This window comes from Saccoglossus kowalevskii, chromosome 6, assembly GCF_978046115.1.
Source record: "Saccoglossus kowalevskii chromosome 6, keSacKowa6.1, whole genome shotgun sequence".
NCBI lineage: Eukaryota > Metazoa > Hemichordata > Enteropneusta > Harrimaniidae > Saccoglossus > Saccoglossus kowalevskii.
In genome coordinates this window covers 32257300-32276012 of record NC_140646.1, presented here as the reverse complement: position 1 = coordinate 32276012, position 18713 = coordinate 32257300, and the positions used below count along the sequence as shown (strand labels likewise).

Genomic DNA, 18713 nt, shown 5'->3' with positions numbered 1-18713 from the left:
ATGCTTATTGTGTTTTTTTTTTCAAATCTCTCCTTTCCCTGAATATATCATCTTTATTAAACTTCTGTTATAATTTACATTTCACAATGAATAACCATAGCTCTATACCTCCCAGTGACTCCTCTGTGTGACTTTCGTGAATCTGAATCCCAATTTAAAGCTCTTATTTCATCCGATAGTAGTATTCAACAAAACCACAGTACTTGTTGAGTAAATTTTTTTTTTATAATACTTCATGTTTACCTTTTAAAAAATGGAATTATTTTTGTTCAACTACTTACAGATAAGTAGATAGTGTTTTTTTTCAACAAATTCAGAATTCATTGTGTAGGAACTTTGCTTACCCAACAGAAAATCAAAAATAAATGAGCACTAGAAAAATTACCTGAATTTTGTTAAAGCAACATGCTAGTGATAATAAATTCAATCCTCAAACACAAAGTACAGAGTGGGACAAAATATCAACATACTGGGAGATGCTCTCCCCAAAGAATAATTCCCTAACAAGGAAATACTTCAATGTCAACATGACTGATGGATGTGTAAGCAATGTCGTTTATAAAATAACTTGTAGGAATAGTGTATTGCATAATTGGTGTGTAGACATGCACACAGAGGAAAGAAACTCAGTCAAGTATTAATAATAATATAGATTTCGATACTATGTATGTGATTGCAAATCTATATATGGAAGCTGAACTACGGTACTTAAAGTATATTATTAAGAGCCTGTAGTACTAGCTCTCCATGTTGGCAAGAAGAAGGTACCCCAATCACGACAGTGTTATGTCTAGAAATGCCCATTATAAATACACCATTACAGTATACAAAATTGACTTGCTTTTTTAGTAGCACATGATAATACATAACTGATAGAAGTGTGTTTATAGTCTAATAGTCATATTTCAAAGATCTAGTATGCAATAAATGCAATTCTTAGGTTTATGTTAACCTCTATTAGAGATGTGCTTCTTCATATTTAGTAATGGTTGTCATATAAATTAATATAAAATATTGGTAATATTTATGATTTGATAATACATTTAATTTGTGAGAAGAATCAAATGGTTTTAAACCTTTCAGCGCCAATTTATTTTTTCCCACTCAAATTTGAGTAAATTTGTTTAGTTTTTTGTAATTTTCTGAATTCAATCTTTAATTTTGAACCAAGAAAATAAAATGTGACATTGCTTCTAGTTTTCATGTGGAAAATTGGAGACTATAAATGTAACTATGGTGTGGATGGTGCTGAAAGGGTTAAACCGGTGTCATGATTTTAATTAGCAGTGTTCTCATCAGGAATTAAATAAGTGGGGTAGAATTGTTTCATCAGTTTAGAAACTAGAAACAGAAGTATTTTGTTCCTCAAATGTACTCCAATATTTATTGTGTTTGAATTTTATTCTACACTTACAAATAATCACTTGTATTTTCTTACATTGTTCTGAGACAATTTGTCTCATGTGTAAAAAACCTGGGACAAAAAATGAAACCATGAGGCAAATGTTGTATGTCTCGTCTGGAAAGAACACTGAATTAGTAACAAAAATGCATCCAACGGACAAATGAAAATATAAATACTGTTAGAAATATAAGTGTTGGGAAATGATAAAGTATCAAAATTGCAGTGTAACTGTGGCAGTGTTCAGCAAACGATATTACACAAATTATGAAAGACCAAGATCTGGTTCTGATTCAGTTCTTCTAAGTTCAACACCCCTGCAAAAAAACAAACAAAAAAAAACATCAATGATTATGGAGTTAGATATTTTGTGGTGATAATCTTAAAGCAATAGATGTATCTAAAGTGTACATTATCAGGAATAAGAGTAACATAATATTTCTGTCTATGATTGCATGTCAATATCACAGTTACAGCATTGCATACAGTATTTGCTCTAATACAAGTGCATGTCATCAAATACATGTATTAAAAGCTGCTTTGGATTGATAAAATCATCCTTTGAAACGGAGAAATATGTCCTTTGAAAACTCAAACAAATTTCCCCATGCTAGTGTATGATGTTGCACATTTCATGGATATGTGAACTTGCATAGAAAACGTGCAAGGTGCAGGTTTGAAGCGTTGCGCATGATGACTGAAGCAAAACCTGTTTTTTTTTCCCCCATGATAACAGTTTCTGTACTTACGCGTTTTCTTTCATTGATTCCTTCCTTTTCTTTTTCCCCTTCTTTGATGGTACAAACTTTGGCGGAGGCATTGACTACAGAAAAAAAACATGCATTTATCACTACTATATGTGCTAGGAATGATATCTATCAATCATCGATCGCAGACACAGAACAAAACAACTGCAAGTAACTGGAGCAAAGGTTGGTTACACTGAAAAGGCTACAGTTTGAAACAGTAGACATATTTGTTGATGTGTCTTAGTGATCATGATGTGTTATGGAAAAAAAGTCGAAAATATCACTTTTTACCGAAAATTAATATTCACCAAAATTAGAGAATTAAAGATATCATCACGAAATAAACAAATCTGAGAGAGGTCCACATGTAGTACTTATATATGGGTATGTGATATCAAAGCAATCGGACTTGCGGTTTTTAACAAGAAGTTGAAAATATCACTTTTTACCAAAAATGACAAAAATATTCACCAAAATTAGAGAATTGAAGATATGATCATGAAATGAACAAATCTAAGAGAGGTCTACCCAAGGTACATATACACCAAGTATCAAAGCATTTAGGCTTGTAGTTTTCAAGAAGAAGTGGAAAAAGTAAAACATTGACACGGACGACGACGACGGACAATCACTCATATGATAAGCTCCGCTCGACAAAGTCAACAGCGAAGCTAAAAAAAGCAGTGTGGCTCTCTCGCTCTGAAGGAGATCTTGGTGCTCATTTGCAATTAAATGAACTTCAAATAAAAGTGTGCATGAAAACTCAGAAATGTACGTGTAGAGAGATAATGAAAGGGCCTTACATCTTTACTGTCGGTATTTCTTCTGAAAGTTGGCGATTCTGGCGGAGTAATGGACCTCAAGCTCTCTGCTGATCCCCATTTCAATGGCTTATTAAAAAACAATCCACTTCCTCTCTTCTTTTCCATCGAGTTTGACCTGGCCCTTTGTCTGATACCATAGGCTGTAACAAACGAGTCATTATAATGTACATCTCTTACCAGCAAAAATATTTTTGATTCATAAGGACCATCAAAGCCATAATATCCTGAGTTTGTGGTTACAACATTTTATAAGAAATCTGGGTGATTTTTTGATGCCACGAATTACAGGGATACATTTGACAAATTTGTGTTTCATATATTATCCTAAATGATTTATTTTACATGGTAAATCACCAAGTAAAAAATGTGTAATCCTGCTGTCATAATTACTGTAGCAGAAAATGTTATTGGAGCAATGCATAATGGGTCGTTCGTCAATTCATCCCTGTTAATTAGTCTGTTATCTAATATTAATTATACTCTGCATATCAAATTATTTTTAGCTTCACAGTGTCAAGACGCATTTAATGTAGCACAAATGCACTTATTTCAATCCAACGCAATGATGGCTGTAATACAGTCACAATGAAGGGAGGATCGGGTGAAATTAACAAAGTTATACTCACATTTGGTGCTACCCTGCAACATCTCTGATCAGAGGGAGAAAAACAATCAATCAAAAGGTAAATCAACTACAATCAATGGCAGAAAAGAAAAGTGCATTCTAGATCTGAAGGGGTGTGTCCTGTACCTGTAATGGGCAGGGGAGGTGAGATTATAAAATACATACCGCGGTACATGCATATACACCATTATAAAGTCTAGTATACACACAACAATAAATGATGACTCAACATGTAAAACTACAGTCACTGTTAGTGCTAAATAATAAATAGTTTGACCCTTTCACAACCATAGTCAATTTTAGTATTCTACCTAAACAAAATATAGTCATGTATACTAAGTACTAGCTAACTTTTTTTTTATTTAAATCCAATAGTAAACTTGTAGCAACTTTGTTATGGGTTAACAAATCTACTGATGAATCAGTTATTGTTGGATAATGATGTTCAATTCATAATTTTAAGATAAAGGAGATTTAATGAGGAAATTAATAAGGTAAAGTTTCAAAGGACAGTGGTGGTTGTCACGCCGCGTCGCCTTCTGTTTGATATGGGACTCAAGACATGCAAAATACATTATTTGTTTACATGAAATACGAACACAAGCTGCGCGACGACCACCGCCCCTTTAGTTTATATCTATATGAATGTTTCACTAAATTTTTCACTACTACCGGTAAGCTACGTACACTGTAATCAAATCTGTACACAAAAAGATGATTGTGTTTTGCTGCAAGAACAAGATAAAATTGTACATGTGGCAGCAACTACAACTGTATTTAATTAGCTGAATAAACGTGTTCCAAAATATCACAAATGTGGTTGGAACATCTCCCATAATGGAAAACTGTATGTCACATTTGAATCCTTTATATTTTTATCAAGTCAACAATTTAGCAAAAATGTCATCTTTTTTTGAATGTGCAGCTGTCATTTCTCTCTAAATAGACAATTTTTCGTTCACTGCATGATCTCGCATAATGTGTGAGAGGCCTGGAGTAAATGTATCGCAAAAATCAAATGAAATTTGTTACAGCTCAATGCCAAATGCAGATTTTGTATAAGAATGAGAGGAATATAGAGTTGAGATACCCTCCCTTACTTGATCAAAATTGACTATCATTAAATGTGTACATAGGCATCAAAATACCCTACAAATACTTTCGCGTTTGTTAAATCTCACCCGATGTCAACGCTATGACTCGTTTTTGACCCTTTTTTTCGTTCAATTTCACGCAAAGCGCAGGATCTTGCAGTGAACAGAAAATGGTCTATTATAACAGCTTGAAAAGCATGATCTGAGAATACAGCAAAGAATCCACTCAGACAGTACGGGATCTCATTGCACACCACAATTTCATGAATTCTCGTATGTTAACCTCATAATACACTTCACCTTGAGTACAGATTTGATTAAAACAGGATATATGGAAACCATTTTGTTACAATATTAACATCAGCATATAAAAAGCATCTGAAAATTACAAGAAACTGGTAAAATATGGAAAGAGACAATTTTTTACTAATTACACTGGGGAGGGAGGGGGGTCATTTAAAACAGGGAGTTACAGAGACATTTTGACATTGTGACCTGCAATAAATTCTCCAATTGCAAATCACAGTGACTTTTGTGAAATTGCTAAGTAAATCACAAAAAATTCTAGAAAATGTGAAAGTTTAATGATTATGAAAAAAATCAGTGTAACCCTTTGAGCTTCATATTTTTTTCATGTCATTTTATGTTTTTTTTCTATGTGCACCAAATGATCATAATTTCTACAGGTTTTAATAACAATTTTAGGGGAAAAATCCCCATTTTGTACAGGGCCTAAATACTGGGAAAAAAAATGATTATTTTTATTTTGTAAAAGTTTTTGTGAAAGTTGACTTTTGTACTGAAAGAGTTGCACTGGAGCTCCTGAAAGGTCGTAATGTTAAGTGTTGATAAAATGTTGAGTCAGCATTTTATGGTAGGTGTATACTAGTAACTTCTTGCACCAGGATAAGACTAGGATACTACCACAGTTCAGGCAAATACATACAGATTGATTTATTTACAGAATATGCACATGTTAACAAATGGGAAAGTTGAAACAGAATGGAATCAGCCCGACAGACATACTCCCCGATGAATAGAATCAACATTAAGAAATGCAGCAAATCTGAGGTACTCCCAAAAACTAACTTAACCAAAAAATAAATAATAAAGACAATATACATTAATAGTTTACAAGTAAAAGAAAAAGTTTTGTGATTGAAAAGTCTTCTTGTAGCAGGGATACAAATACATACAGGCTTAATGTAGGCACATTAATTAGATACAAAACATGTACAACATGCATACTAGCTGAACATGAATACTATTATTAGGGTCAATGCACTAACATATGAAAGCTATCTAGAGAGATCATTATTTGTTCCAAGGAGTATCTGAGGTTAGAATTTGTTTTCTTTTATCAGAGAGGTTTACAAGTAGAGCATGTGCCTTGTTTTCATTATTATAACAATTCTGAATTTTTTTCTGACTAGGGCCCACCCTCTCGGACAAATAATGGTCCTACCATTACACTACTACGCAACTGATCCCTCATTAAGGCAATGACAGTATACATGCATTAGGTGTTATTACTAAGGAGTGTAGGAACCTGCAAGTTTTGTTCTGAGTAAAAGTGGTAGTAGAGCAATGAAATACAGTACCGGTAATATCAAGTTTGGTGAATGTTGGGATCAAAATCCCAACACTAGAGGGCAGTGTTACAATTGGCTTACGGTAATTCTATCCCAATCTCGAACAAACAATTCCAAAAAAATATCTGATATTTGGTACAGATTGGTCTAGTCTTTGTAAATGGAGGATGTCACAAGTTAGAATTGAAAGTGAAGTTTAGAAACCTATCTTTCAGTCAAACAATAGAGAATGTGTTTATCAATATGTGGCCATCATGATAGAATAATGATACAATATTATGGATATCAGTTTTTTTTAGACTGGAATTAAATGTTTCATTGCATTAAACCTGTACAATAACAGTAAAATGCTACACCACAATTTACTACTTTTATATGTCTGAGGGATTCAGGGCAAATGAATATATACATAAACTAATTATTAAGTACTAATTAAATTTGTTTTAAATGGAAAATAAAGCCAAAATTATCATCAAATTAATAACAAACCACTGCCATAATTGGTCATTTAAAAAAAAAAATATTATCTATTATATCAAATAAAAGAGCTAATGATTCCCCGCCACAGTGCCTTAATAAGAGAGGCAGCTGTAAACTGCACAGGATGGGTTAAATATGGCATAAAAGTTACTGTATTTGTTCCATTAGATAAAATAGAAGCACATATAAACCAAAATCTGCATTTGTTATAGACTGAATCATTACATAGAGACACCTTAGACAGTACATTACTAATAGAGCAAATACAGTATCTGTATTGCCTCGAAGATATACTATGATATAAAAATAATATTTCAATGATCCAAATGAAGTTCTTAATTAAAGGGCGGCAGTCGTCGTGCCGCGTCCTGTTCGATATGGGACTCATAGCGACGTATACAACGCGTGTAAAATACATTGTTTATTTACATGAAATTCCAACACGCGCTGCGCGACGACCACCGCGCTTTAACATAGACATGCAAAGCCATTAATAGGCATGCTTTCTTTTCCTAACTAAACATGACACAAAAACATCATTCATTATTCAAAAGTGATAAGTTTTGCATAATTAGACTAATTTGATATCAGTTGCAAACATCGGAATAAATCATGTCAAAACACTTAGAACTTAATAATTTTTTCTTAAACATGTTTACATATGCATATTGATGCAAGTAGATTTTAATTTGTTTGCAAACCAATTAATCGAATACACGTCGTTGATTTCTGATTATTAATAATTCACGGTTAAACAGAAAAAAAAGACAGAACTTGAATGCGCATTCGTGTCAGTTACTTACAACACAATACACACATGCAATTTACAGAATAGCAGTTCAACTTGTAGACTCGCTACGGCCCTTCTTTGATTTACGAAATGAATCTCTACCAAATGATGATAAGCGAAAACTAAAAGCGCGAGAAAAGCTTGTACCGGTATGCAATTTGTCATCTTCAAAGCCGCCGGTATCAAGACTACTTTCTACTCCTATACTAGGGATGGAAGGGTCAAGCTTACGTTGGATGTAATTAGCGCAGTTCTTCTTCATGTGCTGCTTTGGTTTTTTTCCGCTGTAATCTCGAGCATCAACGTTGGCCTCTGAAAATAATGAACAACATACCACAAGCGTTAATGTTCAAGTGACAAACAGCCAAGGTCTATAAGAACCAGTAAAAGTATTTGTGTGTATCCATAAGAAATATGCCAAAGTACATATACTGGTATTGTACTATAATTTAGCTATAAGATGCACACTCACACAGGTATGATGCCATCCCAGCCATCCTAGTTACTACTATTTTTGTGTCCATTTTTATTAGCCAATACAAATTATTATACATCTAAAACAATTTACCATTTATTCAAAAATACATCTGTACTCATTTGAAAGTTGATAAACACATACTATCTGATGGTGGTTAGCTGACCACTTTGCTTCAGTGTATACCGCATAAACTTTAATTCTGCATGAGGCAAATTTTCATAAATTTTACAAATTGTATAGCGCTAAATATTGCATTTGAGTTATCAGTCACACTGACTTTTGTGAAATTTTGTAGTATCTTACAAGTACTGTAAAACACATTGAAATAGCTACATGCCATTTTAGCAAATTTGAATAAATACATGAATTAACAAAATTTTAATTTAGTTAAAATGCCAATCTCATTGTGATATCAAGAATATACTATTTTCTAAATTAACAACATCTTGAATTAGCGAAATTACAGATTAGCTAAAATGACATGCTAGGTAAAAAGACGTGTTTTACAGTATTTCCCCCCAATTTCTAATGAGCTAACTCTTTTACGGATAGTTTAAACTGATCAAAACAAGTTTATATTTAGTGCAAGATTGTGAAATATTAAAATGATCTGCACTTACTAAAATCTGATAAAAGCATTTGAATGGCAGCTTCATTTCCATACATCGATGCAATATGTAGCGGGGTATAACCCTGAAACAGAACAGTGTCACCATTGTAAACTTTCTCTGGTAAAAATCATCTATCATTAGTGTTCTCAAGATGTGAACTGCAAAATGCCTCAATTTGTCTATCACTCGGCATCTGCTTAATGATTCAACAGATGCAATCATGTATATAATTCGTCATCAATAGCTAAGAACAATTTCAAACCAAGATTATCAGCTAAATTATTCATTTCTCTGTAATTTTTGTAGGATTAATGATGATCTAATACAATTTAAGAACTGTAACGTGGGAAAAGATAACAATGAGGCAGCCGAGTAATGTTATATAGTAATAATGTTCTTCTCCGTATTGCTATATGATAAGAGGATAAACCTCAGAAACTCTGGGAGAGAAGATGATATAAAATATAAATACATTTGTCACGATGCAGCAATTGTCAAAAATGTATTTTTATCAAAGTTGTGCAGTTTTTTTTTTTTCTGTCATTCTCCCCATAGAATTTGACTTCTTTCAGTTTAGTTCTTTTCAAAACATACCCATGACCCCAACCTCTAACTCAACTATTTCAATATAACACAATTTCAGTTAACCACAGTGTTCATTGCAACATTTTTATGATAACAAATGAGGTCAGACATTTTTATATTCTCCGAAAAAGCAAATTATAATTTTGTGAGGTTCTATGACACAAAGTGTTGTTTAAAAGTATCTTACCATCAATCAATATAGTTGTATACAATAATACAATAATAAAACAAATGAAATATTTTATATCAAAGAAAAATAACCAGGCTTGTTGCTTATCACTTGTTGTACTAGCTTTGTAACTGTTTTATTTTTTTATTTCAGGTGTCGATGTAAACTTATTATCTTGTACTACATTATATGAAGTGAGAATCCTGAATTTTGAAAAATGAGAAAAAGTTGGAACAGCGCCCTCATCACCACAAATCACACTATCTATGACCAGTGAGGGCGCACTATGGACCAATGCTTGTGGTGAACATGTTACAGATAAAAAGGAAATATGTTACTACTTACTCCATGCTGCATTCCAAAAATACAATAAAGCACATGAAATAGAAAAAAGAAAACACAATATTTAACATGATTTAAATATAAATAAGAATTATGTAATGTAAAAAGAATTTAATCTGTTATTTTCGTGAGAACAAAATTTTGTGTTAGTCACTGTGACTTTTATAAAAATCTTTAATAGTCGACATAAAATTCAAATTTCAAACTGTCTGGTGCTGTTTACGCATGTATTTAGCATGAACATCCTACCATTCTACTCTATGTGTGTACATCTGGTATCAAAAAAGTCATTTTGCTTCATTAAACAATATGGAAAAAATAACAAAAAAAAGCACAGTTCATAACTCTTTCTAATGACACTATGTTAATTTCAACAACTTGCCATAATTTCATTGATGGTTTTAAAACTTCAGAAATTTCTCATAAAGGAAAAAAGCTTTCTTATTTTAATATTCTCCCCTATATTGTACTTTTTGTAACTCTTCGTAATTAATAAATTTAGTGCAAATCTGACACAACTAGTTGAAGAAATGAATTAGTTTTTAATAAATTACTGTTAAAATTTACTGAACAAATTACAATACACCCAAAACAATAGCCATAGTCGGACTACAGAGGGCACAGGACTACTCTGCTTCTGGAACACTTTTTTTCCACCAAAGGCCAAGAGAGTTAGGTAGATTTGAAAAGTACAGCATGTGAAAGTACAGAGTTAGGTAACTAACAAAAGCACACCATACACAATTAGTTAGGCAGAAGTAATGTACTTGCTGTCAAACACAATGGCATGCCCATTTATTTATTTTTATGTTAAGGTCAGTTGACAAAACCTTCGAGAAGTTGTCGAGACATTTGTAAGACAACTTGCAAGAAATAATACATGAAATAAAATTTAGTAGCTACATTGTAACAAACAATACAGCAAACATCAGTGGGAAAAAAAGAAGGGTAGCCATGGTGATGGTTTACACGCATGATACAATTCAGGTGAGCAGCCACACACTTACAGATTTCACATTTATATCCAAATCAGGTCGATCAGCAAATAACTTCAACATTTCTTTCTTTCCATGTTTGGCAGCCCAGTGTAAAGCGGTCTACAAAATAAAAAAAAAAGCGAAATAAAAAAGAACTCAGTTACCGTATGATAAAGAATGTTTATTAGTTTGGGAGTGGGTAGACAATGCATTGTAAAGGGTCTGACAAGGTGATTTATTTGCAACATTAACAACCATTATAAGTGTATTTATAAAGTTACTATATCACAATACAATATACATAAAGCACTAGACACCTATTATGCTTGGTACATGTTGCTGCCTGTTGTACAAGCATAAAACTAAATTATAGCCAACATTTTGAATAGTTCCTAAGTGTTGTACACGCATAAAGTTTAAATTATAGCCTCAGATCTGCGAGCTGTACAGCAAACAGACAATACTCAATTGCCGTTTTGAGTAGGCCCATCTCTTATTGTTCTGTAGGCTTCAAAACAAACTTGACCTTAAGGCCAAGAGTACGATTTTCAGCCGTAAATACTAACTGTTTTCTTATAGCCAGTGATCTCATAAACTATCAGTGCGCTATCAAAAAGAACAGTGTCCCGGTGTGTTATTGTGCGGGTTTCCCATCAATAAAGAGTTGCATTATTTCATAGCGTACTTGCTCAACCAGATCTTCCTTATAACAATTCGTGTGATCAATAAGTAAATGTCTAGTAAACATGATGGCATTGCTGACGGATCTTAGCAACGATGTTTAGTACTAAGCTATGAACAGTATATACGTTGTGGTCATGAATACCCAACCTAGCGGTCAGTAACAATTGCATTGTTTGGCAGGTGACCGGCATTAAACAGTGGAAATATTGTCAACATGTTATTCATTTTTTTTTTCTTATTTTTTTTTTTTGAAGACGTACTTTTAAGTTGATGGTTAGAAGTTTAGTGAGCATTCTTGTATTGACAAACGTACGTAGTATCAGATAGCAAATATTACGGATAGATTTGCACACGTTCGCTGTGATCATTCATACTTGTAAGCAACTAACAAACAAACACACAGACAGACAGGCAGCAGTTAGTTCAACCCACAGCACATGCCATTTGTCAATAAGAGTTGTCTGCTAAAGCATAGAAAGAGGGGTGTACTTGCAGGTCAGTGAGGCAGGGGGAGAAGTGAAGGCAAGACTCATAACAAAAAAAATGTTGTAGTGTGGAAACCAATATATTTGTGGTTTCGGTTCCACATAAAACATGACTGCCATGCTATTTTGATGATACTTTCAATAAATTGAAACTAATATAATTTACAACATGTATATACAATGTAAATTGTTTGCACTGGGGTAAAATAAATAGGAACCAGAGGAAGACGTATAACTGCAAATATTGAGTGCACCAACTTATTCATTCAACAAAATTTGATAGTTTTGTCAAATTAAATATTGCAAAAAACCATTACAAATAAGTTGACTAAATTACTGAAACCAAAGAACCCAGCGAACACCTTTCACACCAAAGTCGGCAAAACAATCACAAAATGCAAGGTAACACGAGTGGTTGTTTTACAGTGGGGGTAACAACAACGAACAATGTATTACATTTCAACCCAACCGCAGAAGAAGAACACAGAAACAAAAATCCAATGCAAAACCTGCTTTACAAAAAGTAAAAAAAAAAAAAAATCAATCAAAAAAAATGTACAGTGTTTATAAATAAAAAGCAAATGGAGTCAGAACATGACAGGTTAGTTAAAAAAAATGTAACATGCAATGTGTACAACATGACGTTTTACAAAGAAAGCTTTCAAAAGCCTGACTAATATTAGATTGTTATATGTCAATTTCGTATGTTCTTGTCATTAGCAGAGTTTACATGAGACTAGTTAAACCTTATGCCTGTCCACATTAAGACTTAATTGTTTTCATAACCTTCTAACCCTACCTAATTAACTTCATAAAAGTTGTCCAGCACAGACAGGTTGGACACAGACTGCTATTTCACTTCCATTTTTTTAATTAACAAAAATTTCAACTATTCATCTTCTTCATGTAAAGAGACAGTAATAATTTTATTTTTGGTTCACTGTTATAGCTGAGCCGTGGGAGAAAGGTGAAGGAAGAAATAAAGCAGTGTAGACACGCTGCTGGTTGCTATTGTTGTGTTCAATGACATTGATTAATCTTTACATCAATCTCTGCCACGTTGGCATGGTAACTGTTTACCGGCTATACTCACTCACAGCAATGATTTGCTCAGAGTACGGGGACGACGACGCAATGTTCAAGTCTGGGCCAAAAGGTGAAATAGAGCAGGAGGCAGAAAAAAAAACATGCGGTTACAATACTTTTTCCATAGCATCCATACAGGTGTGAAAATCCTCAGAGAAAAATAATATTTACTTGGATTAACAGATCAGTAAATAAATTTTAAAAGAACATAGATTAACAAGGGTTACACAGGTGGAAATATTTGCCAGGCTGGGAATCAAATTAATGAAAATCGACAAATTTAAAATGAGAAATATACTTAGAGCATGGTTAATGACTCTGAAGACACAAGGATCCATGACCTAGTATAAAAGTGTGTAGCAATTAAAGAAAGCCCAATCGGTGATTGATTCTGCCGAGATACACTATCACAAAACATGTGCTGTGCCTTGTATCGGGCGGTACAACCAAGATTTTAAGAAGATGGCGGATACGTGTGTCTAAGTGGTTAAACACGGTGATAACATGCACGTTACACCCTTAACTACTTGCTCAAAAAGTTCAATAACTTGTTAGTAAATAAGGAGGTGACAAAAATACTGAGGTAGCGGACCCACGAACCCAACCCGAGCCCCATTGTAATTGTTATCTTATCAGCACCTACCCCGACTGAACTTGTTTTTCTTAAGACACTTTGTACAACATGCCATGACCTACATAATTATTACCTGTCTCTATGGTCCTTTTTTTTTTTTAATAGTATTCAGAATTTTGGTTTCAAGCTGGAGCGAGTTTTATTCTCGAAAACATGCACATCGTACAAGCCACCCTTGTCAGTGTCATCCGATAGAGTAAACAAATTTGAGTTTAATCGCATCAATGACAAATGTGTGGGAGGAGAGAACTCAACAGTTACTAAAACAATAACATCAGAGATTTGGATAAGAACATCAAGTAGTCACTTTATTAAATTGTATTGATTATTTATCAATAAATCAGTCTCCACTGAGTCTGTCTGATGTCACGATGAGTTGCAGATTTGTACGCCAATATACCCTTTTAATCACTGAATGCCACACGCACAATAATTCTTTTATTTCTTATTTAAACCCGATCAATTACTGTAAATTGAAGAATTAAAATTGACCTTGTAAAAAGGACAAGGTTTTGTTCTGTTTACTACACAGTGCTTTAATAGAAAATAAAAATATTCTGTCAAATTTTTACTCTTCATTTTTAATATTTATTAATTATTAATAACAGCTTTTAACTGCTTTTCAAAGCCTGAATTGAAATCTTTAATTTCTTAAAAAATAATTTACAGCCATTTTTTTTTCTATAGAAAATTAGCATCTGATTTTTAAATAGAAAACAGAAAAATAATTACACTACAATGTTGCTCTTAAATATTGGCACAAAAGTATGCATTATTCAACATATCTAAAATGGCACTTTATATCAATAAACTTAAAAATGCTTCACTTTGCAAAATCAACGAACAAATGAAAAAAAACATGAGTTGGCCTAACTGTTAACATCAGCATGTAGAGTGTAGAGATACTGTTAAACAACTGAACACCTAGCCCCCAACAATCTCATTTGCATTAAACTACACGATCCTGATTACAGCAGTTGAGGCTCTACAAACAAACTATATGTACCCTTTTTGTGAGTCTACAAGACAGCAAACACAACTCACCGTCAGCAAATGTCACTCATCTAGATAGGTAAACTATGTTTACAAAAGACATACTAGTATTACTGTGCTTTTTTGTAAAAACAACACATGTGACTTCTATAGTGAGAGGGCCCATCTACCTCCAAGTACTCTTAATACTTTCTGTTTGGAGAATGCGCTGACAAGCTTTTGGGCAACTAAATTACATTTCGCTGACTGTGTACACTCTGTACACTGAAGTAGTAAGCGTTAGGCGATAACAAGGCTTAGGTACACAGCTGACGTGTAACATAAGCACTGCATTCGGGGATCTCAGTAGAACGCGGCAATAATCCCACCCTAATTGCCTAAGCTATGAAATCATTTCATGTTATTAGCTTTTCGTTTGTAAATAGGGTTTAAAATAATGATATAGCAAATACGTGGCCATGAATTTACACACTGACAGGCCTACTCAAATGACTAACCAACTGACGTACCAGTCCACTCTTCCGAATATACACGCCTGAGTAGAATAAAAAATAAGCCAGTCTGTGCAATTACACCAAGTGTTAAATAAAAAAAAGCGTGATTTTCAGCATGAACACAAACTATTTAATAATGAACTTCAGAGTCTGGCAACCAGCCAGTGTATTTAACCAACTTCCATCAAGTTATTCAGGCCTCAATTGTCCCCATATTACGGCCACCTGGGCCGAAATAGACTACTGAAAAAAGTTGCCATGGGCAACCAAGTTTGGTCAAAATGTAATGAGTCATCACGCTACCTTGTGTGTAAGGGTATGATTAATGACTGACACCTGTCAATTTAGATGGCAAAGCAGATTATTACAAACTTTAAAACTTAGGACAAAGGTCACACTCGCCCATTAAGTCCTAATTGTTACCATGGCAACAGATGAATTTTGGGGTGCAGTATTTCCCAATTTTTTTCCAATTAATATTACACCAATTTAATTCTCTTCCAATTGAACTGTTGCTGCTTGAAAATATGTGTCAATTCGATATTCCAGATTCAAAGAAAACACAATTACAACAGAATACGTTTGAATCCAATAAAGCAAGGCTTCTTTTGCTTGGGCGGTTCAAACACACTTTCATTATACTTGTGGAATACGTGTGTTGTACCATGAAAAAAGCAGATGCCTGACCAATTTGCTGCTACCTGGTATTCACCTGAATAGCAGCTATGTGAGTGAGTTTATTAATGTAAACAGACAGAGTGAAGAAGAAAAAGGCCCAAACAGACAAGTCCGATACATGAAATGGTGTGACAGCCAATTTAAATATTGCATCTCACATTGGAGTAGTGCTTCGTCTCGTTTCATCGTGTGGCTCCACACTGGTAACAAAAAGTAATGCAACAACTACAGACATTCTCTTAGGTACAGAAATGTGAAAAATATTGTAAACATCAACTGAGGACAGATAAACAAACTTAAAACATTTGCACAGGTGTTTGATCACTGTCTTCGAATGAAGTATAATTCTACAGCATAGTGCCCTATATCCCAGTAAACTACATAGTGACCCCTATTTTACAGAGCGTACTGAATGCCTGCCATACTGACTGTCAGTCAAGATAGACCTATGTAACCAAAGACAGATTGTACAAATCTGATCAAAAAGAAGCATGCTATACAAACAAGTAAATATTTTAATATTTGACATGGTGCTGAACTTTAACCTGCTGGGGGCAACTTTTTTTTTTACTTTTACCCATAATACACTGCTCTAGAGTTAATTATGTTCATCAATCAGCTGGTCAGTGAACTGGAAAGTTTGCTCATCATTATTGTTTATGTTAATTAGCATAGAGATTCAATAAAAAAAAGACGCATTTTTTTCAATAACTCAATAACTCGGGTGTTTACCGCATGTTTTGGGTATGGGGACCCCCTCTCTCCCTCACGTAGTGAGCCACCCACCTAGAAAATCAGGATGACCGAGCTACCACCCATACTGATCAGTTTTCAGTTTTTTTGCCTAACTAAGCACAGTAGGCACACAGTTAGGCAAATACAGTCTTCAAGACACTGTAATTTACTCAGTGTTCCCTTCTGTCTGTAAGTCTTAAATGATTTATAACCAACACAAAGGTTACTAAATATTAAATATTAATCTGCAACTAACAGCTGTAATGCATGTTTACACATCACAAATGAGGATGTAAGAAATTAAATATCTGCTAGATAATATGCTATTATGCTTGAGTAGTAGAATAAATTTGGTTGGGACTTCCTCTTAGCATTTTTTTAACCGCTGATTAATATCACTTTTCAACTTCACCATGGAAATCTATGGAGCTTTCTTGCACTGAGGAAAGTGTGGTAAAACCAAAGGGCAAAACATGAATGGGCAATTTACTTATCTCTGCACTAATTTTATACATTTGCAGTAAAAGAACACGAACATTTCTTTACATGTTGTGGTCGGAAATGAACATGATTTCGGCAAAAATATCTCAATATTTCGTTGTTCATTTTAATAAACCTGGATGTCGCATGGTGGAGAATACAAAAAAAAATACTCCCTGCATTTAATTTTATTTCGTTATTTATTTCTTTTATTTACATATTTAAATAAACAATTTGATTGGAATCATACAATTTGACTCGTGCGGCCTACACATCTCATCGACTCTCCATGAACAACAATCAAACACTGCAAGCCGACAAAGTTATAAGTGTTGGGGATCTCACGTAGCTGTGTACACAGACAATCAAAATAAGTTAGAAGATGAAATACGGTATGCCTAAATTGGGAAGACAGTATCTTATCACCCCAAAACATATGTAGAATCCAGTAATGATTTATACTGGAACGGCCACTAAAATACAATAATATTTGGATAGTAATAAAACCTAACATCAAATAAGACTTGAAGTAAAACTGTCAGCTTACAGGCGACACTCAACACTCAATCTACCAATAGTAGCACTATAGATTACATGCTTATAATTTCATACCCTGTGCTGTTTTAGTTAGGAAACAGTGAACTTGTGAACTATTGAGTTGTAATGAGCATTAAATCACAGAGGGGTCCTGTAGGATGTTTAATTACCTAGTTTGTCGGTGCATGCTGATCCCAGCATTCCCCTTAGCGGTTCTACCTCCTATAGTTTACCCTACAGTAGCAACGTGCCAGCAAACTTTACATACCAACAAACCGGGGATCCGTAATTGAAAGAACACTTGTAAAGCAGCATAGTTGTCTCGTATTTCCATCATTAAGAGAAATGCCCAGCAGATAGGAGCTATCTTTTTCACCGTTCAATTGGATTAGGCTATGCCAATTACATTCGCTGCTTTCCATAATATACTTCATACATTTCATACGAGCTAATCTTTATTATAGAGTCATACAGAAACACAAGGACATGAGCACATACCACAGAAATACATTAGAAATTATTTATTAGCGCCACATGTTTTTATCTAGAGACAAGAAGGTTAAGATGTAACGGTGTGTTTTACACTGTAACCATAGCCGGGTAGAACTGCTATAATGAGTTCACTTGTTGCCATTTATCACATGGTTTGTGTTAGATTAAGCAAGATTTACACTCCAGGAATCGCATTATTAGTACTATGGCTACCATCAGTTTGTGCGCAAGTTTAGATCAGGCGTTAAAAAATGAAAACACACCTTGCCAGTAGGGGTTCGAAAACAAAACAGACACAACACCTTGGGGTTGTTATCGCACGCTGCTGGAAAGGAAGGGGAGATGACCAAATGGTAAGAATCAGTGGCGGAGGCACGCTTTTATTGGCAAGACTAGGAAGTATCCATAAAGTGAGTTATGTTACATGTTAACATAAGTACGTCTCTCAGCTGTCAAAATATTGTGATACAACACCATTACAACCAAACATGGCATGTAGCCTGTCTGGCCTTTTATTCCACTATTTTAGGAGGGGAGAGAAAAAGTCCAATTTTCAGAATCAGAGGGGTTAAAAGTGCTTATGTTTTTAGATGAAAAAAACAAAAATAAAAATTATTAAATAAAACTTGGACGGATACTGCCCCCTTCCTCATGGAGCGCAAATAAGACGACCATGTACCAAGTTTATTTTATTATC

General features: G+C 34.1%; 2 protein-coding genes across 3 annotated transcripts in view; both read right to left on the bottom strand.

Annotated features, from left to right (window-relative positions):
• Positions 1-33: 33 nt before the first annotated feature.
• LOC144358865 (uncharacterized) lies at positions 34-8721 on the bottom strand. The gene is made up of 6 exons (XM_085500385.1): positions 8655-8721; positions 7788-7868; positions 3602-3625; positions 2955-3115; positions 2152-2225; positions 34-1719 (listed from the first exon to the last, which is right to left on the bottom strand). Exons 1-6 carry the CDS (start codon positions 8698-8700, stop codon positions 1668-1670), a joined length of 438 nt encoding a protein of 145 aa, XP_085356511.1. The 5' UTR covers positions 8701-8721; the 3' UTR covers positions 34-1667.
• A 1768-nt stretch (positions 8722-10489) lies between these two features.
• The window catches only part of LOC102808312 (ankyrin repeat domain-containing protein SOWAHB-like), a 70196-nt gene continuing 61972 nt past the window's right edge, over positions 10490-18713 (bottom strand). For both annotated transcript variants that reach the window (XM_078011950.2, XM_085500383.1), the window contains one exon: positions 10490-10838. In XM_078011950.2, the coding sequence (XP_077868076.2) occupies positions 10725-10838 (114 nt within the window). In that variant the 3' untranslated portion in view covers positions 10490-10724. The remainder of the gene's footprint in view (positions 10839-18713) is intronic.

Excerpts from the sequence above, each read along its gene's own strand:
- LOC144358865 (XM_085500385.1), bottom strand. The coding sequence starts at position 8,700 with ATGTATGGAAATGAAGCTGCCATTCAAATGCTTTTATCAGATTTTA. Across the intron at positions 2,226-2,954 it reads GAAATACCGACAGTAAAGAT|TCAATGCCTCCGCCAAAGTT; the intron begins GTAAGGCCCTTT and ends TTTTTTCTGTAG. Across the intron at positions 1,720-2,151 it reads GAATCAATGAAAGAAAACGC|GGGTGTTGAACTTAGAAGAA; the intron begins GTAAGTACAGAA and ends GTTTTTTTGCAG.